Genomic DNA, 24,625 nt, shown 5'->3' on the forward strand with positions numbered 1-24,625 from the left:
TTCTGCTACATGTGAGTTGCTTTGGGATTTTCCCCAAAGAGAAAGGGTGAAGCAATACAGTAGAGATAAGTATTTTCCTCAGTGATAACCAAGGTTTATCGAACCAAAAGGAGAACCACACAAATCCTAGTGAACAGCACCTGCATATACAAAAGCAAATACTTGCACCCAACACGGGCAAGAGAGTTGTCAATCCCCTTGAGCTCATTACTTGCAAGGATCAAATCTTGTATATGTAGATAGATAAATTTCAAAACAAAATAAAAGTAAATAAATTAACAAGGTATTTTTGGTTTTTATAATATGATTAAAGTAGACCCGGAGGCCATAGTTTTCACTAGAGGCTTCTCTCTCTCGAAACAATAGCATACGCTGGGTAAACAAATTACTGTTGGGCAACTGATAGAAAAGCACATAGTTATGACGTATTCATGGCAATGGTCATGTATATAGGCATCACCTTCATGACAAGTAGATCGACTCCTGCCTTCATCTACTACTATTACTCCACCAATCGACCACTATCCAGCATGCATCTATGGTATTAAGTTCATGACAAACAGAGTAACGCCTTAAGCAAGATGACATGATCTAGACAAAGTAAACTCAAGCAATATAATTAAACCCCATCGGTTTACCCTTAATAGTACCAATACAATACGTGCCTCACTACCTCTTCTGTTATTGGGTGAGTACACCGCAAGATTTAACCCATTACAGAGCACCTCTCCCACTGAAGATAAATCAATCTAGTTGGCCAAACCAAACGGATAGATCAGAGAAATACAAAGATATAACAATCATGCATAATAAAGTTCAGAAGCCTCAATTACTTTCAATGAATAATCTGATCATAAACCCACAATTCATTGGATCCCAATAAACATAGCGCAAAAATATTACATCGGATAGAACTCTAAGAAGATCAAGGAGAACATTGTATTGAAGATCAAAGAGAGAAAAGAAGCCATCTAGCTACTAGCTATGGACCCGTAGGTCTGTGGTGCTCATGCATCATCAAAAGGCAGCAAGGATGATGTAGAGCCCTCCGTGATCGATTCCCCCTTTGGTAGAGTACCGGAAAAGGCCTCCAGATGGGATTGCGGAAGAACAGAAGCTTGCGGCAGTGGAAAAAATGTTTCGGGTGGCTCTCTGTTGGTTTTGGAATATTTGTGAATTTATAGAGGTGAAATTAGGTCAAATGGAGCTTCGTGGGACCCACAAGCTCAGGGGCGTGCCTACCCCCTGGGTGCGCCCTGTGAGCTTGTCGTTCTCCCTTAGGTCTTCTGGCCTCCTCCTGAACCTTACAGGGTCACTTCTAGTCCAGAAAAAATCACCGTAAAGTTTCATCGTGTTTGGACTTCATTTGGTACTGATTTTTTGAAAAGCCAAAAACAAGCAAAAAAACAAGAGCTGACACTGGACACTGGATTAATAGGTTAGTCCTAAAAAATAATATAAAATAACATATGAAGCATCCAAAATTGATAATATAATAGCACAAAACAATCAAAAATTATAGATATGTTGGAGACGTATCAGTTAGCACCAAGACTACTATAACACACTACACAATAGTACACATGGATCATGAAGTTTAACACAACACCATGGATCTTCAAGCTCAAAGCATACCATGAACTTTAACACACTACCACACCTACATATCAATCATACTTGCAAACTAGCATACTGCACATGTTCTGATTCACAAGCTAGTATAACATGGAAAACAGCATGAACATGATGATACAACTCAAACGTATCTATAACTTTTGTTTATTCCATGCCATATTTTTGTTAAATTAGTATACTTTTGGCACCTATTTAAATCAATTTATATTATTTTTATGGAATAACCTATTAACTCATTGCCCAATATCAGTTGTTGTTTTCTATTGTTTTTGGACTTTGCACAAAAATAATTTTTGTCAGACTCAAAAAAATCAGTGCAATATTCAAGTCCAGAAGCTTCCGAGGAGCACTGACATAGGCCATGGGTACACACAGGGGTCCACGCCCTTCCCGTGACAAGCAAACGAGGGGGGTTGATTCGTTCGTTGGGAGCAGCTCGCCCTAGCGACCAAATTCGTTTCGATCAACCCCTCCCTCCTGGCGAATGGTCACAAGTAATTCGGGTCCTAAAAAATACACATCTCTACCCACTTGTTTTGTTTCTGACCGAAAAACTTTCATGCTCGGTAAGATACGCTTGACTAGTTGGGTCTAATCCCACCAAACAAACCATTTTTCCTTTCGAGGGGCCTTCAAGCAGAGGTGACAGTATATCACGTAATGGCTATGAAATATATATATATTAACAAATACACCCAAAAGGCATCTTAAGTTTTATTAATATCAAGAAAAGCATATGTAAAACAACAAGTAAAAATAAAATTACATTAAAAAGTATACTCGTCTTCTTATTGTACGCCGCCCGCCGAAGACTAGAAATTGCATTGAACCAACAGCAAAGAAAAGCAATACGTACAAACACCCTCATCGTACCAGACTTTAAACATCGCAATAGTCACTCGCTCCTTGAGACAAGATATAAGAAATCGCTAAAAACAGCATCGGTTGAAGCATCATTCACGCAGAACAGATTTACAATTCACCACCATTAATTTAGAGGGTTGGATAAACCGAATAAGCCACAGACCAACAGAGAAGATGTCAAAGTCACTACATGTCAAAATTGCCACACCAAAAAATAGTCAAAAGCTCTTCTTATAAAACACACAAATACCGAAAATCTGAAGGGAACCAATGTGGACACAAACTCTCACAAACACACGAACGTCCAAAATCTAAAGGGAACCAATGCGGATACAAACTCTTACACGCCCTTCGTCGGTAGCCGATCTGACATTGTAAGTCAAGGAAAGACCTTATTCTAACATGCCGACACCACCACCTCATCGATGTCACCGAAGAAGCAAAACATAAGAATAATAAAACGACACGGGTTAAGGTGGCAACTGTTGCGGCTAGGTTTGGGAGGCGGCGGCGACTGTAGCAACTACGCGAGATCACGTGCTGGATGAACAACCCCACGAGACGGTTATGGAATATTCACCATCGTCACTCAGGCTCAGCCAGAGGCCAGCAAGGGAAGCAAACTCACCCGAAACAAGTGTGATGTAGCTACAATGTTGTCTTCTATGAGTATATACATGGTGGGATACTAGATGCAAACAGATACATCACATTACATTATATTATAACTGAGCACTATTCCAGCCCTCTCAGACCATTAGTGCTTTTGACTGTCAGATTTGCACTCCTAAACGTTTTTGGCCGTTTGATCAAAGTCTTAGCACCGGAATGGGCAGCTGCTCCCACAACAAAATTGAAGGCACTTGGTTAACTGGGCCTGATTCTGGCTTGAAGCGAAGCCCATTTAGGCCTCACGTGGAACACGAACCATCCCTTCGTTCCGAGTTCTACGGAATTCTCTCACAACACGCCCATCCCTAACCGCGCTTGGCAGCAGCGGCGACGGCGAAACGGCCCCCCTCCAGGATCCAGGTGAGCTCTTTCTCTCTCTCCATTGCAGCGCTGGCGAACAAGACCGCAGATCAGGACCGCAACCCCCTTCCTCATCACAGTGGCGCGCGTCCTCCTCTCATGACCAAGGCAAAAAACCAATCTTGTATGCAAGCAGGTCGTCAGTTCGTCACACCACCGCATCCGAATGTCCGCAGATTCCTCCATCTGTTTTTTTAGATCCATCTGGTTGTTGTGTAGATAAGTATGCGAGCAAGTCATCTGTTCGTCACACCACCGCATCCAAAATGTCTGCAGATTCCTCTATCTGGTTGTTGTGTTGATAAGAAAAGTAAGATAGCCTACAGGTTCGGATATTAAATCCAGTGATTCATCAATATACTTTTAGGACGGAAGATAAGTAAAGCAATATTATTATTATATTCTCCACCTAATTTCCATCTGCCTGCAATCTGATTGCTATATACACGTACTGCTGAATTTTGTAAGTTGAGCATACTTGCATACTCGAAAGATTGAAACCTCGGTTTATTCATGGTACAGGATATCAATTTGCATTAGTACTATCTATGCGTATGTTCTATGAGAAGCTGGTCAGTATGTTTCCTTGATATTCTATCTCTGATGTGTACTTAAATAATTTACTTGGTAATATTCCCCTTTTAAGATCAAAAGTGTGCACTTACATTAGGGGAAAATATGTCTGTAGCTTCAATTTAGATAAAGCAGTCTCACATGAAGTCTCCCGTTTATTTAATTACAAACTCCAATAACATTCCTCTAATACAGTGTGCAGCAATTGGACTAAAATTGCTACAAGAAAAGGGATGTGCACTGAGAAGCGATATATTTTAGTTGTCTAAGAAGTAGAGGTAATACATATGCATCTTCTACCAGTCAAGGTCTTCTTTACGCTGGTTTTACCCGCTTCATATAATTTCCTCGATCTCAATTCTTGAATTTTGGCACAAATTTTAAAAGAAATAGTAAAAATGATGCATGGAAATTTCAGAGTGAAAAATAAAGACAGTATGAAACATGAAGAACTACCACAAAAATTGTACACCAGGGAGATGGAAAACATGCTACTCCTTTATATCCAGTTTATGCATGGTGAATTCCTATCTTTGTCTATATTTATTTACCATACCCTGATCATAGACCTGTACTTCACTTTGCGTTTTATTCCATGTGGTTAATTTGTACTCCCTCTGTAAACTAATATAAGAGTGTTTAGATCACTAAAGTAGTGATCTAAACGCTCCTATATTAGTTTACGGAGGGAGTACCCAACAACGATGATGTGTTCTGTAAAGGATTTTCTTCACATTTAATGGTTTTTGAAGATTTGGTCTGTTCCACATGATACAAGCTAGCACTCACATTGTTTGAATGCATCGAGCCTTGGATTGAGGAAGTGAGTTCTCAATATTTCCAGTTGTGCATGACTGAGCATATATATTACAATCTAGACTTACTGAATATTTTTGTGAGCTTGCAACTCTATCATGATCAAAACCCTTGTTGCCTACAACTGGAGAATGCTAGGTCCAATGCTTGCATATCCAACATACTATATGTACCACAGGCTCACTATTTGTAACGCCCCGAGCCCGATGTGCCAGGTGTCCTCCAGTTTTTTGCTGTTGTTGCCTTGTCATTGTTTGCGTGTCATGCATTGCATATCATGTGCATCGCATTTGCATACATGTTCGTCTCATGCATCTGAGCATTTTTCCCGTTGTCCGTTTTGCAATCCGGCGCTCCTATGTCTCCCGGTGTCCCTTTCTACCTCTTTTCGTGTGCGAGCGGTAAACATTTTCGGATTGGACCGAAACTTGTCATGCGGCCTTGGTTTACTACCGGTAGACCGCCTGTCAAGTTTCGTGTCATTTGGACTTCGTTTGATACTCCAACGGTTAACCGGGTAGCCGCAAAGGCCTATTTTTGTGTGCAGCCTAACACCCCTCCAAAGTGGCCCAAAACACACTTAAACCCCCTCCATCATCTCGATCGTTCGATCACGATCGCGTGGCCGAAAACCGCACCTTATTTGGACTCTCCTAGCTCCCTCTACCTATAAATATGTGCTCTCCTCCGAAATCTCTCGCAGATGAAACCCCAAAAATTTCCCCGCACGCCGCTGGACATGTCCACCGCCGCCAACCACCTCGCTCCGGCAAATCAGACGCCGCCACGTCGCCTTCGCCGCCGCTCTCCTCCAACTCCCGCGCGCCACGTCGCCTCCCGCCGGACCTCCTCTCTCCTCTGGCGCCGCGGGCCCGCGCGGCCCAGATTCGGCCCGCGGGGCCCGAACCTCGGGCCCCTCTTCCTCGGCGACCTCGGGCCCCTCTTCCGCAACTCCGGCGTCCCAAGCTGCAACTCCGGCGAGCTCCCTCCGGCGAACTTCGAGATCCGGATGCTACAGTAACCGCCAGATCCGATCTGAGAACCCGGTTGACTTTCTTCCCGAAACCCTAGCATTTTTGCATACTTTGTCGCATCATAACTTCCTCATCGTGGCTTTGATTTGTGCGTGTAGCATATCAAAATGTTCGTCTCGACGAGTACATCATTTCATCTCATTGCATAACTTTTATTTGAGCTCATCTTGATGGCCGAAATGCTGTTGGAAGAGGGCTATGTGATGATTATGTCAGATCTGTTTCAGCAAGTGCACTTTTGTCATTTTTATCATGATTAATGTGTGCATGCTATGATCCTGAGCTCTACATGTGTTTTGAAGAATGTCATGCCATCTTTACAGGGGTATATGCCATGTATTTTTGTGATTTTTGTGGTGACTAGCACAAGCATGCAAAATAGCTTACTCAATGTTGCTGATTTCAGGGACTTAGAATTTCACCAAGTCCTTGCCCTGTCATTATTTTTATGCCATATGTTCATGTTGTTTTCTAGTGATTCGTGCCTATTTTGAGCATGATCAGTAAGGATGTTTTGTATCTAATGTTGTGCTCTATCCATTCATGTCTTTGTTTGCAATTATGGAGAACCCTAGCTTGAGTCAATCGAGCTCTACTTTTGCTATAAAATGTTCCTGGCAGATTGTTAACATGTTTAGCAATTTTGCCGAGCTTGTTGTTGTTGATCCATGCATGATATGTTGTTGTTCTTGCCATGTCTAGCTTCTATGACATGTCTACTTGCTGGGTGTATGCTTAGAGTATCATTCCATGCTTTGTAGTGAGTGCATCGAGCTCGTAAACATGCCTACTTGTTAACTGTTTTGCATGCTCCAGTTTTTTACCAAGTCTGAATCTGTTTATATTTTTGCTATGTTCACATGCTTGCAATTGTATTTTATGATCTCTTTTGGCTCATGGTCACTAAGGGACTTTTGTTATATGCTTTGAGTAGCTTCATGCCATGCCTTGTCTTGCCATGATATATTCCTGTAGCATATAGTTATCGTGCTCTAAACATTGCTTCCTGATGATTAATTCCTGACATGTTTATTTCACTAAGTCTGAAACCTGTTATCATTTGCACTTTTGTCATGCTTGTTTGAACCTGCTATTGAGTGAATTAGCCGTAGCTCAGTGTTCATCTTTTGTTAAGCATCTTGAGTGGATCCCTATCATGTATTTTGTTGCTATGTTTGGGTGCAGTAGCATGTTGTTCTTGTTGCATTTAGATGGCTACTTGCTGTTAATCGCAGACCGGTGTCATATTTGTTTTGCTTGCCATTTCCAAACCGTGCATCTGATTCCGGCGATCTTTATATCGATTTCGACCGAAATCACCTCACCTTTCCAGTGGCACTCTTGGATTTCCAAGTTGAGGCCAGGTTCAATCATTCCTTTTCAAATCATGCATAAGCATCACATATCGCATCCCGCATATCATGCCATGTCCATGTGTGGTTTGTTTACTATGTTGTGTGTTTCTTTCCGGTGTTGCTTCTTCGGGTTGGTTCCGATAACATCGTGTTTGTGAGGACCCGTTCGACTACGTCCGTTTGTCTTCTTCATGGACTCGTTCTTCTTCCTTGCGGGATTTCAGGCAAGATGACCATACCCTCGAAATCACTTCTATCTTTACTTGCTAGATGCTTGCTCTTTTGCTATGCCTATGCTGCGATACCTACCACTTGCTTATCATGCCTCCCATATTGTTAAGCCAAGCCTCTAACCCACCTTGTCCTAGCAAACCGTTGTTTGGCTATGTTACTGCTTTGCTCAACCCCTCTTATAGCGTTGTTAGTTGCAGGTGAAGCTTGGAGCTTGTTCCATGTTTGGAACATGGTTATTTTGTTGCGATATCACAATATATCTTATTTACTTAATGCATCTATATACTTGGTAAAGGGTGGAAGGCTCGGCCTTATGCCTGGTGTTTTGTTCCACTCTTGTCGCCCTAGTTTCCGTCATATCGGTGTTATGTTCCCGGATTTTGCGTTCCTTACACGGTTGGGTTATAATGGGAACCCCTTGATAGTTCTCCTTGAATAAACGACTCCAGTAAGGCCCAACATTGGTTTTACCATTCGCCACCTAGGCTCTTTTTCCCTTGCGTTAGGCCAGCCCAAGGGTCATCTTTATTTTAACCCCCCCTCCCCGGGCCAGTGCCTGTCTAAGTGTTGGTCCAAACTGAGCGATGTCCGGAGCTACCAGGGGCAACTCTGGGCTGGCCCACCTGACGTCTTGCTCATCCGGTGTGCCCTGAGAACGAGATATGTGCAGCTCCTATCGGGATTTGTCGGCACATCTGGGTGGTCTTGCTGGATTTGTTTTACCATTGTCGAGGATGTCTTGTAACCGGGATGCCGAGTCTGATCGGATTGTCTTGGGAGAAGGAATATCCTTCGTTGACCGTGAGAGCTTGTGATGGGCTAAGTTGGGACACCCCTGCAGGGATTTAAACTTTCGAAAGCCGTGCCCGCGGTTATGGGCAGATGGGAATTTGTTAATGTCCAGTTGTAGAAAACCTGAAACTTATCTTAAGTAAAATTCATCAACCGTGTGTGTGGCCGTGATGGTCTCTTTCCGGCGGAGTCCGGGAAGTGAACACGGTGTTAGAGTAATGCTTGATGTAGGTTGTTCTAGGATCACTTCTTGATCATAGTTTCTCGAACGTGCTTTGCCTTCTCTTCTCGCTCTCATTTGCGTATGTTAGCCACCAACTATGCTAGTCGCTTGCTGCAGCTCCACCTCATACCTTTCACCCTACCTATAAGATTAAATAGTTTTGATCGCGAGGGTGTGAGATTGCTGAGTCCCCGTGACTCACAGATACTTCCAAAACTAGTTTGCAGGTGCCGATGTTATCGAGCAGGTGACGCAACCAAGCTCAAGGAGGAACTTGATGAAGATCTTGCCCTTTGTGTTGTTTCTCTTCCTTTTGATCAGTGGTGGAGCCCAGTTGGGACGATCGGGGATCTGTGTAGCTTTTGGGAGTCTTCTTTTATTTTGGTTCCGTAGTCGGACCTTGATTGTATCTGGATGATGTAATGCTTTATTCATGTATTGTGTGAAGTGGCGATTGTAAGTCAACTATGTGTCTCTTTCCTTTATGTATTACATGGGTTGTGTGAAAATTACCTCACTTGCGACATTGCTTTCAATGCGGTTATACCTCCAAGTCGTGCTTCGACACGTGGGAGATATAGCCACATCGAGGGTGTTACAATATTCCTCTCGTTGAGTAGTGCGACGTATCACCACCTTCAAACATAGATTTGAAAAACCATCAATTGTTAAACTGCCAATTAGATGCCTCATTAAAAATGTCCTCGAGCCGCCAAAACTACAACCCAATGACAGGTATATAATTGCATAAATGATGACTTATGTGCTCACGTTTTTGACACTCAGGGAGATCGTTTGAGGCTGATTGTACATTGCATGTGGGGAGCTTACATATTAGAAGCTAATATTTTTTATCAAATGATACTCATTTTTTTACGCAACATCAAGTGGCTGGTTTGCGATCTTCAGCGTTTACTTTAGGTATCTCTAATTTATAAAATCAGGTAAAGTTCTTTTGAAAGAAAACTATGATGGTGGTCATTTATCTTAACTTTTTTTACGAACTATATCTCAATATATTCTTATATGTTTTAAAGTAGGTACCTAATTTTGCTCCACCATTAGCATGTGGGAGTTATCATAATTATCATGGACACATACATGCATGCACATGCACTGAAAACTACTCCATCCATTCCTAAATATAGGCCTTTTTAGAGATTTGAATATGGACCACATATGGAATATATACGTATTTTAGAGTGTAGATTCACTCATTTTGCTTCGTATGTAGTCCATATTAGAACATTTAAAAGACTTATATTTAGAAAGGGAGGGACTAATCAATTTAGGCAATTCTCATTTGATACACAGGTTTTATTTTCCCTACTTCAAAGATATAGTAATAAGGACAGTTCCATAATCATACTCAATGTAGTATTCTCAATTGATAGATGGTGTTCTCTTACTTATATTAGGAAATCCCCTCCTTGGGTAGTGTGGTGTTCTCCAATGTAAAATGAGCTTATTAGGGATGATAGATTACTCATATCAATACAGAATTTCTTCTTTTGCGGAAGCTCATTTGGACAGAACTCCAAATTAAGCGTGCTCAGCTTGGAGTAATTTCAAGATGGGTAACCGACCGGGAAGTTGCTTCCAGGTGCGCACGAGTGAGGACAAAGTACGCAGAGAAGACTAGTATTGATCTGTGGGGCCGGTCTAGACCCCGCCAGGAGTAACGACCACCGGCGGGTGTGTCCGGGGCGTTACAAGTTGGTATCAGAGCCGACCCTCACGGTTACACGGATGTTTGCGGACAGGTGCGCGGTCATGTTGTTCATGACGTTTGTGACCCGTCGTGACACCCGGCATGGAACATGTACCAGACTGGATGCACAGACGTATGTGCCAAGAGGGAACATTCCTGTGGGCCGACGAGGACGTCGGTTTCTCTGAATGGGGGTGTATGTAATAGTCTAGCTTATTAGGGATGATATACTACTCATATCAATAAGGAATTTCTTCTTTTTCGGGAGCCCATTCAGACAAAACTCCAAAGTTAAGCGTGCTCAGCTTAGTAATTTCGACCGAAAAGTTGCTCCCGGATGCGCACGAGTAAGGACAAAGTGCACAGAAAAAACTAGTATTAATCTGTAGGGCCAGTCTAGACCACCGACGGGTGTGTCCGGAGCGTTACAAGTAAGGGCTTTCTACACCCCACCTGCAGTTCATAAAACCTTATATGTACTGGAGGAGCTTTGGCGAGTCCCATATACTCAGGATTCTTGTTTTGGCTATTTATGTGTGTTGATTTGTATTATTTTTTTTTGTTTGATGTGCAAATAAATGACGTGTTCTTGCATATGTAGACATGCTTTCTTATGCTATAAAGCATGGATTAGTTGTAACAGTTAACACAATTTGAGGAACATAATCTGAAATAAATCTGATTTGCAACCTTTCCTTTTAGATTTGCTGGTAGAAACAATCCTGATATGAACATGAAGAAATAGCCACTTATGGAAATAAGCAGCATGTTCTTCTGGGGTGGATAAAATAAACATACATATTTCCTGCCAATATATACGAGTGAACATGACTATCATTCTATCGGAAAAATAGACGGGCACGGCAACGCACGCCGTCAATGATCTAGTAGATCGGAAAAGCACACCATATTGCTGCAACAACGACCAGAGTCATCAGCAAGTTAAATTGTTGTCATAGATATCGCCAGATTATGATATATAGAGGTCTCCTTTAAGTCGAAAATACGACAGTACGTACTCGATAACGCATTCAACAGCTCCTAAGGCTAAGTTCCAGCTAAGTCAAACACAAAACAAAACAGTCTCGAAAGGGTCACATGACTACACCCTTCAGACACCCACAGCCTCTGCAGACAACGATTCATCAGGACCCACCAAAGCCAACCAAGGCCTCAGTTCTCCTCGTCCTCATCCTCCTCAGCATCCTCCCCATCAGATCCCTGCAAACATAAAAGGAGAGGGATAAGCTACCCGTGTGAGTATGGCCAATACTAAAACTCAACACTAGTTGCTTTGCTGAACTGCAAAGACAGAGCTTACCTCTTCATCCTCGTCATCTCCTTCAAACTCTTCAACCTCCTGCAACAAGAGATCTTTTAAGGGCCAGGCATACAAGGAAATAAAATAAAATTATGCACCAAATCAAACATAATACTGACATTGTTGAAATATTTCAATGGGTTCGGCCACAAATCTTCTTTGATGATCTCTGCCACCTGCACAGTTAAAAAATCATAAGATATCCCATACGCGTCTGCAAGACCAGAGAGCTCATAACGCAAATTGCCAAATCATCAGGATAAATAAACACTACAAGTTTACTAGCAAAGGCCAGACAAGTGAAATAATAATTCTGTTACCTCATCTTGCACCCCGTCAGCAAGGCTCTTGTGCTCTGTATCAGTGAACCAGGTGAAGAAACTGCAAGAAAAACAGTATATAAGCTTTTTTTTCAGATCTTGCCTACCAACCTCTCAGAAATCACAAATGAGACATGCAACAAGGTTCACAACAAAAAAATGTTGTTCAACAGCATACTACCTGAGCATTTTTCTAGATGGTCATGCCATAAAAATTATAATGAATATGGCAGAATAAGATAGGAGGTATTTTCTAAATGACCCAACATCTATGAAATTCACCAGGCGTTTGTCAATATAAGACCGCAGAAGGAACAACTTAATACAGTAGGGCACTAGTACAAGAGTATAGGGGGCTATAATACTACTTCTGTACCAAATTATAAGACGTTTTTGCAGCTCAATTTAAACTGGAAAGACGTCTTATATTTCGGTACGGGGGAAGCAACATAATACAAGGTTCACATACTTAACAAAGCTAGACATTATTTTGGTGCCACAGGAAATCTGTCTCAGGCTGTCTCAGGCTCTTAGCACAAGCATACTTGAAGCAGCAGGACAAATAGAAATGGAAGATAATTACACTTAGTTATAATTTATGCCAAGGAAAAGATGAAGATGAGCATGTGGGCCATAAAAAGCTCATAGGAGTGAAAGAAATCAGGTCACACATATATGCGTGCAAAATGCTTGCAGCATTTTTATACACTTAAATCTTTTAAAGCATCAATTTGACTTCAATAATATTCTATATTTCCTACTTTCACGAAGACCTTGCACAATTGCTAATGACCATTCAGTAGCGAAGGTCCAAAGTAACCCAGTTCCACTAGCTTTTCACAAACTGCTATAGAATGAACATCGTCACAGCATGAAAAACTGTATATTTGATTATTATGTTAAAATGGTGGTGAATGATTATTACTGTTGCTTATCACACATCCTACAGTATGGTGCCAATGAATAGCACCAAATACTTCGACTTCACCATCCATCTGCAGCAATCATGGCAAGATAAGCAACTAACCTTTCTTCAACCAATGGGCGCTTGCTTCCTTTCTTCTTAATGGCATTCCCATTAATTTCCTGTATATACATAAGAGTATTAGACTTTCTCCATCCAAGTCAGTGCTAAGATATATAACTTAAGAGAGAGGACACAACACCATTCCCTCCTTCCACTTAATGGAAGTGGCATTTATTGTGGTTGTTCCATCATCAGCAAAGGCATATGACTTGGTAAGCTTTCTGTCTTCAAAGTACGGATTCTCAGAGAAGTTCTGCATTTCAAAACAAAAAGGAGATAATGAGTATAATAAAGATGAAAGATTGAACGCTTTATCAACAATAGACTTTGAAACGGGCTGAAAAAGGCAATTATTCGCCTTTCTTCACTAGCTCCATTAAGCATAGGTTATGCCATTGTGGAATACAGCATTTTATCGGTTGCATCTGGTTTCTATTGCTTCCTTTCGCCCTAGACACAAGTGATGCAATTAAGACATCACAATTCCCAAGAGGGAATGGTACTTACAAGAGTGATGGAGTAGCCTGACTTGACATCTTTAGAATCATCAACATCAACAGATTCCAAGTACTTGAACATCTATTATAACAGATAAAATGTTACATAATATTTTAAATAAAACAGAAACCCGCTTCATACCAAAGAAATAAAATACCTTTTGATCCTCTTCAGTCAAAAGCTCACTGAGAAGAGGATGACTTAGAAACTGCAAGCAGCACATAACAAAATACATAAAAACGTAAACATGTTGATTTGCAACTGCAACAAACGTCAAAGCTGTCATGCGTAATAAACAGTCTGCATACCGCTGTCAGCCAAAAGTCTGGAATTGTTTTGATGATGTCACACCTCCGAAGATAGACAGGTCTGCGAATCTCACTGTACTTCTGCTCAACCTCCAAAACCTTATCACTTGCTTCTTCATTAACCTGTTAGCAATGGATTAAATTAACATAAGCCTGTCCACTTCCCATTGGGCATAAAAAAAAGCAGGTACAAAGAAGGTTTTACATTACAGCTTAACTTTAAAACACAAAAGAAACTAGGAACAGTTATAAATATAAGTATGGATGAACTCAACATCTCCTAATGGACTTGAAGGACCATAAAAAATGGAAGGTGAAAGTGGAGTCACTTTGGGATATCATATCAATGCTGCGCCTGGCTCACGGGTATCTGAGCAATTCTTCCTGTTAAACTATAGGTCTAACTCAGTCAAATTCCACAATATCTCAGAACGATATGCTTTTTTCATTTTCCACTCTCATTTTTACTCCAATAAAAACTGCAGTCAAGTACGTATAGGTATAATGGGGATTAATTGCCCTGGTGGCAACAGCCCGGTTAACGCCAGAAACCGAATACAATAACCTAGCCCAGAAGATCATAGAACAAGCTGTATATATTGTGGGCAATATGAGCATACTATGTTTCTAACAACCAGACGAAATTGAATAACAGTTGGTCAAGGAATAATTGGTGAGTAAAATTGGCCAGGGAAGCAAATAGAACATCTAAACAACGCAGTCGATATCTTTCTGTTTGGTGTATTTGACAAGATACTATAGCAGCAAGACAGCAAAAATGCAAGCACCATAAATTGACACTTTGTGTTTGTCTAGATATGTCTAAATCAAGGAAAGCAACATACACACTATCTATACTCAACCAGTTATCAGTAACAATTGACCTTTACATCCAAAATTTGGATAAAACAATTCAAACTCATTACTAACAGCTCCCTTGCCAGAGGGTGGTAGCCAGTCTAAAATCCAGTTCTGGTAGACCACACTCGGGAACCAATATGGGGCGGAGAAATGAAAATCCAGACTTACTTCTGCAATCACTTCCATCCCGGAAGTTCAATTGCTAATTGACACCTACTTGACGCCAGTAAGTTATTAGAGTTATCTTACTGACTAAGTTAGGACATACGAACCAAAAGAGGAGTAAGGCAATTGAATTTGAATAATACATTAGATGTTTTTTGCATTTCAAAATGTTTATTGGATTGATGTAAACCCTCAAACCGCCTACCCATAAACCCTTGGATTGCACGTCCACTATGAAACCTCCTGAATAATTTGGCATACCTTTAAATACTCTAAAATTTAAACTGTCACTTGCCAGAAGTTTACGCGTGAATCAGGCGATAGAATACACTCGTCGGTTCCTATAGGTTTGAACGACAAAATTGGCAACATCACAGCTTTTGAGCATGTACTGCCCGCAATAATCACGCGCAGCTGCGACTACCAGTCCGCACAGCTACGCAACGAGTACCAGAGAAGTCTACCAAACCGTAATCAGCAACCCCTCCACTAAATTACGTACTCCGGAATTCGACGCAATCACCCGCTCCAATAAACCCACTTAGAAATCCAGCTGTGCATCCACCCCAACACTGACGACGCAACAAAATAGATCGAGAACTCAGAGAGGGGCAGCTCACCTTCTCGAGCTCGTCCTGGATCTCCTGGAGCCTCTCGATGGAGAGGACGAGGGCACCGTCGATCTGCTCGTTCTCCTCGCCGACGTCGGTGTCGGTCTTGGCCTTCTTCCCCTTGTCCGCCGGCGCCGTCATAGTCGCCTGTCTCTAGGGTTTTAGCCTCCGACCTGCGCCGCGAGAGCGAGAGGGAGCGTGTGCGTTTGTTAGAAGCGGGTAGAGCAGAAGGGAGGCAGCTGCGGGGGGAGGCAATGTGGAGCTGCGGGAATTTTATAGCAGACGGCGCGGAGATACGCGTCGGGTCGGGGATTGAGGCGATTTGGGGTGGGCTGGGCCGTTGGATTCGCGTGGTTTTGTCCATACGCCAGGGTTTTCTAAAACCCTAACCCTAAGGATCGGGCGCGCGGGTATTGTCTTGTTGGGTTCGGCCACACAACTGCTTGGGCCATTTTTACACACGAGCAAGTGTAAGAGCATCTCTAGCAGATCTTTTGTATCACGTGAAATTATAACATAACCGCTAATTTACAATTTTGCGTAAAAAAAATGACCCAAACAGATATGTATCGGCTGCGGCATTTAAAACAAATTCGGGCGCAACAAATTCTTTCCCTCAACCTTTAGAAACACGGGGCGGGAGGCCGACCCAAGGTGACCCTTATCGCTAGCGAGACATTTTCACGCAGCAGTTCCCGCTTTTCCTTCCGTCCACCGCCATTGTTCTTCCTCCGCCCGTTCCGGAGCACCTTCCCCGGCTCTGTAGCGTCGCCATGGACTCGTCCCAGCCGTCGCCCGTCACTGTGGAAGTCATGGACGTGCCAGCCCCTCGAGCAGATCTCGTCGTTGACCGTGTCGCGCCCGTCGATGTTCAAGCCTCCATCGCCCATCCCCGCAAGCGCCAGGGCAACATCGTCGTCAACTCTCCCGCAACCGCCGCCGGGAAGGCATGCCCGCCCGCCGTCGTGAATCCGGTGCAGGTTGTCCCCACCCCGCCCCGCCGATGAAGATGCACAAGGTGGCGGGGGTGGAACACAAGAAGGCGGCCACAAAAGGTCATGCGAGCACCGCGCCACCACCTTCTCTGATCGCCACCCTAAGAGCTCCCCCGAGGATGCCCACTGACAACGTTGTTGCCGCCGCCCCCGACGTGTTCTAACGGAATGGGCGCAACGTATGAAACTTTGCTTTTTTTCTTTTAGTTGTTTTTACTTTTCTCCACTACGACTGTTTGTGACCTGTGGAGCGAAATTGTAGCGCTGATTTGCATGATTCAACTGCTGAGTTTGTGCACATATTTGACAACAACGCCGTCGACATTGAGCAAGCCCCGATCGGAGATTACAGCTACAATGAGATGGATGGTGGTGTGCACGGTCACGGTGAGCAAGAAGATGAGGTGGAGGTGATTGGGAGGGGGTGTTCAACCAAGCGCAAGCAAAAGTACGCACGAGATCAAAGAACTACACGCAACTGGAAGATCAAATCTTGATAAAGGCTTGGGAATCTGTGTCTCTTGATGCGTGCACCGACACCGACCAAACTGCCAAGCGGCGTTGGCAAAGGATAGAGGACTAGTTCTTCCGAATGATGGCAAAGTATCCCTCGAGGATGGCACGCACCTACATGACACTCCAAAGTTGTTGGGATGTGATCAAGCTGATTTGTAGCCGTTGGAGTGGTTGCTTGGAGCAAGTCCGCAATGCACCTCCAAGTGGTATCGAAGCCGATTATGTGAGTTTGTTTTCACATCCCAAGTAGTGCAAATGATTATGCGAGTGGTTGCATGTGACATACTTTGACATTGTTTTCATTTTGTAGCCCAAAATTGCACAAGGAAGATACAAGGATATGGAAGCTTTCAATCGCAAGTCATTTACACTAGAGCATTGTTGGGAAATTCTTCAAAATGGTGAGAAGTGGAAGTTGATTGACAAAGAATCCCCACCAAAGAGAGGTTCACTCACCAAGTTGGATGATAATGATGATGATGGTGATGGCCCAAGAAATAAGAACAAGCCCGATGGAAACAAGAAGGTCAAGGACATGATCAAGAGGGAAGCAGAGGCATCAAGCTTGCGGGACAATGTGACGCCCCCGATTCAACCATACACTAATCATACACACAATGTGTACGATCAAGATCAAGGACTCATGGGAAGATATCACAACACAACTCTAGACAGAAATTGAAATTATACAAGCTTCATAATACAAGCCAGGGGCCTCAAACAAGACTGCCTTAAGAAGGCCATCACAAAAGCAACAATGATCTAAGAGGCAAGGCCTCCTGCCTGGGACCTACTAACTACTCATGGTCGTCAGCGGTCTCCACGTAGTAGCATCCGTCGGCGGTGGCATCTGGCTCTAGGGATCCACCATCTAGTTGCATCAACCAGAAAGAAGAAAGAAGGGGGGAAAGGGGTAGCAAAGCAATCGTGAGTACTCATCCAAGGTACTCGCAAGCATCAGATCTATACTAAGTATGCATTGGTATCAAATGGAAGGGTTGTATCTGTGGACTGAACTGCAAAATGCCAGAATAGAGGGGAAGGCCTAGTCTATCGAAGACTAGCATCTTCAAGCAGCTCCAAGCATCTTGCAGCAAGTAGAAGAGTAAAGAATAGCAATTTATAAATAACAAGCATGTTGTGGTATTAATGCCCAAAGATCCTTCCTCGACTCCCTGCGAGAAAGCAATCCCGGGGCCACATATCTCAAGTATCCATTTCTAGTTGTAATTGAAGGAAATATGCCCTAGAGGCAATAATAAAGTTGTTATTTATTTCCTTATATCATGATAAATGTTTATTATTCATGCTAGAATTGTATTAGCCGGAAACATAACACATGTGTGAATACATAGACAAACAGAGTGTCACTAGTATGGCTCTACTTGACTAGCTCGTTGAATCAAAGATGGTTAAGTTTCCTAGCCATAGACATGGGTTGTCATTTGATTAACGGGGTCACATCATTAGAGAATGATGTGATTGACTTGACCCATTCCTTTAGCATAGCACTTGATCATTTAGTTTGTTGCTATCGCTTTCTTCATGACTTATACATGTTCCTATGACTATGAGATTATGCAACTCCCGTTTACCGGAGGAACACTTTGTGTGCTACCAAATGTCACAACGTAACTGGGTGATTATAAAGGTGCTCTACAGGTGTCTCCGAAGGTACTTGTTCGGTTGGCGTATTTTGAGATTAGGATTTGTCACTCCAATTGTCGGAGAGGTATCTCTAGGCCCACTCGGTAATGCACATCACTATAAGCCTTGCAAGCATTGCAACTAATGAGTTAGTTGTGGGATGATGTGTTACGGAACGAGTAAAGAGACTTACCAGTAACGAGATTGAACTAGGTATTGAGATACCGACGATCGAATCTCGGGCAAGTAACATACCGATGACAAAGGGAACAACGTATGTTGTTATATGGTTTGACCGATAAAGATCTTCGTAGAATATGTAGGAGCCAATATGAGCATCCAGGTTTCGCTATTGGTTATTGACCGGAGACGTGTCTTGGTCATGTCTACATAGTTCTCGAACCCGTAGGGTCCGCACGCTTAAAGTTTGATGACGGTTATATTATGAGTTTATGTGTTTTGATGTACCGAAGGAGTTCGGAGTCCCGGATGAGATCGGGGACATGACGAGGAGTCTCGAAATGGTCAAGACATAAAGATCGATATATTGGATGACTATATTCGGACATCGGAAAGGTTCCGAATGATTCGGGTATTTTCGGGAGTACCGGGGAGTTACGGGAATTCGTATTGGGCCTTAATGGGCCATACGGGAAAGGAGAGAAAGGCCTCAAAGGGTGCCCGCACCCCTCCCCATGGGCTGGTCCGAATTGGACTAGGGAGGGGGGAGCCCCCTTCCTTCCTTCTCCTTTTCCCTTCCCTTTCCTTCCCTCCTACTCCTAGTACTTGGAAGGGCTCCTAGTTCTACTAGGAAAGAGGGAATCCTACTCCCGGTGGGAGTAGGACTCCCCCAGGGCGCGCCATAGAGAGGGCCGCCCCCCTCCACTCCTTTATATACGGGGGCAGGGGCACCCCAAAGGCACAACAATTGATCTCTTGATCTCTTAGCCGTGTGTGGTGCCCCCCTCCACCATAATCCACCTCGATCATATCGTAGCGGTGCTTAGGCGAAGCCCTGCGTCGGTAGAACATCATCATCATCACCACGCCGTCGTGCTGACGAAACTCTCCCTCAACACTCGGCTGGATCGGAGTTCGAGGGACGTCATCGAGTTGAACGTGTGCAAAACTCGGAGGTACCGTGTGTTCGGTACTTGATCGGTCGGATCGTGAGGACGTACGACTACATCAACCGTGTTGTGCTAATGCTTCCGTTCTCGGTCTACAAGGGTACGTAGACAACACTCTCCTCTCTCGTTGCTATGCATCACCATGATCTTGCATGTGCGTAGGAAATTTTTGAAATTACTACGTTCCCCAACAATGGCATCCGAGCCAGGTTTTATGCGTTGATGTAATATGCACGAGTAGAACACAAGTGAGTTGTGAGCGATATAAGTCATACTGCTTACCAGCATGTCACACTTTGGTTCGGTGGTATTGTTGGATGAAGCGACCCAGACCGACATTACGCGTACGCTTATGCGAGACTGGTTTTACTGCCGTGCTATGCACACAGGTGACTAGCGGGTGTCAGTTTATCCAACTTTAGTTGAACCGAGTGTGGCTACGCTCGGTCCTTGAGAAGGTTAAAACAACACTAACTTGACAAACTATCGTTGTGGTTTTGATGCGTAGGTAAGAACGGTTCTTGCTCAGCCCGTAGCAGCCACGTAAAACTTGCAACAACAAAGTAGAGGACGTCTAACTTGTTTTTGCAGGGCATGTTGTGATGTGATATGGTCAAGATGTGATGAGATATAAGTTGTTGTATAAGATGATCATGTTTTGTTGAAGTTATCGGCAACTGGCAGAAGCCTTATGGTTGTCTCTTTATTGCATAAGATGCAAGCGCCAAATAATTGCTTTACTTTATCGCTATGCGATAGCAATAGTTGCAAGAGCAATAGTTGGCGAGACGACCATGTGACGACACATTGATATAGATCAAGATGATGGAGATCATGGTGTCATGCTGGTGACGATGGAAATCACGACAATGCTTTGGAGATGGAGATCAAAGGCACAAGATGATGATGGCCATATCATGTCACATATTTTGATTGCATGTGATGTTTATCTTTTATACATCTTATTTTGCTTAGTTCGACGGTAGCTTTATAAGATGATCTCTCACTAATTATCAAGGTACAAGTGTTCTCCTTGAGTATGCACCATTGCGAAAGTTCTTCGTGCTGAGACACCACGTGATGATCGGGTGTGATAGGCTCTACGTTCAAATACAACGGGTGCAAAACAGTTGCACACGCAGAATACTCAGGTTAAACTTGACGAGCCTAGCATATAACAGATATGGCCTCGGAACACTGAGACCGAAAGGTCGAGCGTGAATCATATAGTAGATATGATCAACATAGTGATGTTCACCATTGAAACTACTCCATCTCACGTGATGATCGGACATGGTTTAGTTGAATTGGATCATGTGATGACTTAGAAGATTAGAGGGATGTCTTTCTAAGTGGGAGTTCTTAAGTAATATGATTAACTGAACTTCAATTTATCATGAACTTAGTCCTGATAGTATTTGCATATCTATGTTGTAGATTAATAGCTCGCGTTGTTGCTTCCCTATGTTTTATATGTGTTCCTAGAGAAAACTAAGTTGAAAGATGATAGTAGCAATGATGCGGACTGGGTCTGTGATCTGAGGTTTATCCTCATTGCTGCACAGAAGAATTATGTCCTTGATGCACCGCTAGGTGACTGACCTATTGCAGGAGCAGATGCAGACGTTATGAACGTTTGGCTAGCTCAATATGATGACTACTTGATAGTTTAGTGCACCATGCTTAACAGTTTAGAATCGGGATTTCAAAGACGTTTTGAGCGTCATGGACCATATGAGATGTTCCAGGAGTTGAAATTAATATTTCAAGCAAATACCCGAGTTGAGAGATATGAAGTCTCCAACAAGTTCTATAGCTAAAAGATGGAGGAGAATAGCTCAAGCAGTAAGCATGTGCTCAGATTGTCTGGGTACTACAATCGCTTGAATCAAGTGGGAGTTAATCTTCCAGATAAAATAGTGATTGACAGAATTCTCTAGTCACCATCACCAAGTTAGCAGAACTTAGTGATGAACTATAATATGCAAGGGATGACGAAAACAATTCCCAAGATCTTCGCGATGTAAAAATCGGCGAAGGTAGAAATCAAGAAAAACATCAAGTGTTGATGGTTGACAAGACCACTAGTTTCAAGAGAAAGGGCAAAGGGAAGAAGGGGAACTTCAAGAAGAACGGCAAACAAGTTGCTGCTCAAGTGAAGAAACCCAAGTCTGGACCTAAGCCTGAGACTAAGGGCCCGTTCGGATCCTCTCCACGAGCCAGCTTCCTAGAATTCCTACGTGAATCGATCCCGAACGCTCCAGCTTCTAGGAGCCAGCTTCGCGGAGACGAGGATCCACCCATGCAATTTTTGCGGAGATGAGAAGCGGCGGTTGGCCAGCTTTGCTAAAACGAGAAGCGGGAGTTCGATGTAATTACATGGAATGCCACCGCTAAGTTGCATACCGGTTCGGCGAGCGTCCCGATTTCTTTTCTTCCGAGCTCTCATAGGAACCAGCCAGTAGAGGTGGGTGCATCAGGGTCATCCACATCCTTCACTCCGAATTGGGCCTGCAGCCCATGTCACCATATGTGTTCCCTAATAGCCCATGTACACACCTTTCGCTCTAAACAGCCCTGTAGCCCAGCGCCAGCGCATGAGAAGCTGGCTAGAGCCTCCCGAACGCACGTAGCTCCTCACGGAAGCTGGACGCTGGCGCACGAAGCTGGAATTGTAGATTTCCTGAACCTGGAGAGCTTCAGAACGGGGCCTAAGTGCTTCTACTGCAAAGGGACTGGTCACTAGAAGCGGAACTACCCCAAGTATTTGGTGGATAAGAAGGATGGCAAAGTGAACAAAGCTATATTTGATATACATGTTATTGATGTGTACTTTACTAGTGTTTATAGCAACCCCTCGGTATTTGATAATGGTTCGGTTGCTAAGAGTGGTAACTCGAAATGGGAGTTGCAAAATAAACAGAGACTAGTTAAGGGTGAAGTGACGATGTGTGTTGGAAGTGGTTCCAAGATTGATATGATCATCATCGCACACTCCCTATACTTTCGGGATTAGTGTTGAACCTAAATAAATGTTATTTGGTGTTTGCGTTGAGCATAAATATGATTGGATCATGTTTATTGCAATACGATTATTCATGTAAGTTAGAGAATAATTGTTGTTCTATTTACATGAATAAAACCTTCTATGGTCATACACCCAATGAAAATGGTTTGTTGGATCTCGATCGTGGTGATACACATTTTCATAATATTGAAGCCAAAAGATGCAAAGTTAATAATGATAGTGCAACTTATTTGTGGCACTGCCGTTTAGGTCATATTGGTGTAAAGCGCGTGAAGAAAATCCATGCTGATGGGCTTTTGGAATCACTTGATTATGAATCAGTTGATGCTTGCGAACCATGCCTCATGGGCAAGATGACTAAGACTCCGTTCTCCCGAACAATGCAGCGAGCAACAGATTTGTTGGAAATCATACATACTGATATATGTGGTCCAATGAATATTGAGGCCCGCGACAGGTATCATTATTTTCTGATCTTCACAGATGATTTGAGCAGATATGAGTATATCTACTTGATGAAACACAAGTCTGAAATATTTGAAAAGTTCAAAGAGTTTCAGAGTGAAGTGGAGAATCATCGTAACAAAAATAAAAGTTTCTACGATATGATCGCAAAAGTAAAATATTTGAGTTACGAGTTTGGCCTTCAGTTAAAACAATGTGAAATAGTTTCACTACTCACGCCACCTGGAACACCACAATGTAATGATGTGTCTGAATGTCGTAACCGTGCTTTATTAGATATGGTGCGATCTATGATGTCTCTTACCGATTTCCACTATCGTTTTGGGGTTATGCATTAAAAACAACTACATTCACGTTAAATAGGGCACCATCTAAATCCGTTGAGACGACACCGTATGAATTGTGGTTTGGCGAGAAACCTAAGATGTCGTTTCTTAAAGTTTGGGACTGTGATGCTTATGTGAAAAAGTTTCAACATGATAAGCTCGAACCCGAATCGAAGAAGTAAATCTTCATAGGATACCCAAAAGAAAATTTTGGGTACACCTTCTATCACAGATCCGAAGGCAAGATATTCATTACTGAGAATGGATCCTTTCTAGAGAAGGAGTTTCTCTCGAAAGAAGTGAGTGGGAGGAAAGTAGAACTTGATGAGGTAACTGTACCTGCTCCCTTATTGGAAAGTAGTTCATCATAGAAATCTGTTCCTGTGAATACTACACCAATTAGTGAGGAAGCTAATGATGATGATCATATAACTTCAAATCAAGTTACTACCGAACATCGTAGGTAAACCAGAGTAAGATCCGCACAAGAGTGGTACGATAATCCTGTTCTGGAGGTCATGTTACTTGACCATGACGAGCCTACAAACTATGAGGAAGCGATGATGAGCCCAGATTCCGCAAAATGGCTTGAGGCCATGAAATCTGAGATGAGATCCATGTATGAGAACAAAGTATGGACTTTGATTGACTTGCCCATTGATCAGCGAGCCATTGAGATTAAATGGATCTTTAAGAGGAAGACGGACGCTAATAGTAGTGTTACTATCTACAAAGCTAGAATTGTCGCAAAAAGGTTTTCGACAAGTTCAAGGTGTTGACTATGATGAGAGTTTCTCACTCGTATCTATGCTTAAGTCTGTCCGAATCATGTTAGCAATTGCCGCATTTTATGAAATCTGGCAAATGGATAAACAAAACTGCATTCCTTAATGGATTTATTAAAGAAGAGTTGTATATGATGCAACCAGAAGGTTTTGTCAATCCTAAAGGTGCTAACAAAATATGCAAGCTCCAGTGATCCATCTATGGACTGGTGCAAGCATCTCGGAGTTGGAATATACGCTTTGATAAGTTGATCAAAGCATATAGTTTTATACAGACTTGCGGTGAAGCCTGTATTTACAAGAAAGTGAGTGGGAGCACTACAACATTTCTGATAAGTATATGTGAATGACAT

At 42.9% G+C, this 24,625-nt stretch overlaps 1 protein-coding gene across 1 annotated transcript; it reads right to left on the reverse strand.

Annotated features, from left to right (window-relative positions):
* Positions 1-11,203: 11,203 nt before the first annotated feature.
* Positions 11,204-15,645, reverse strand: LOC123127515 (NAP1-related protein 2). Its single transcript, XM_044547245.1, has 10 exons — positions 15,390-15,645; positions 13,744-13,866; positions 13,593-13,643; positions 13,445-13,516; positions 13,077-13,190; positions 12,938-12,996; positions 11,911-11,971; positions 11,710-11,766; positions 11,591-11,629; positions 11,204-11,490 (listed from the first exon to the last, which is right to left on the reverse strand). The coding sequence occupies exons 1-10, from the start codon at positions 15,519-15,521 to the stop codon at positions 11,443-11,445; spliced, it is 756 nt and encodes a 251-aa protein (XP_044403180.1). The 5' UTR covers positions 15,522-15,645; the 3' UTR covers positions 11,204-11,442.
* Between the last annotated feature and the right edge of the window lie 8,980 nt (positions 15,646-24,625).

This window comes from Triticum aestivum, chromosome 6A (genome assembly GCF_018294505.1).
Source record: "Triticum aestivum cultivar Chinese Spring chromosome 6A, IWGSC CS RefSeq v2.1, whole genome shotgun sequence".
NCBI lineage: Eukaryota > Viridiplantae > Streptophyta > Magnoliopsida > Poales > Poaceae > Triticum > Triticum aestivum.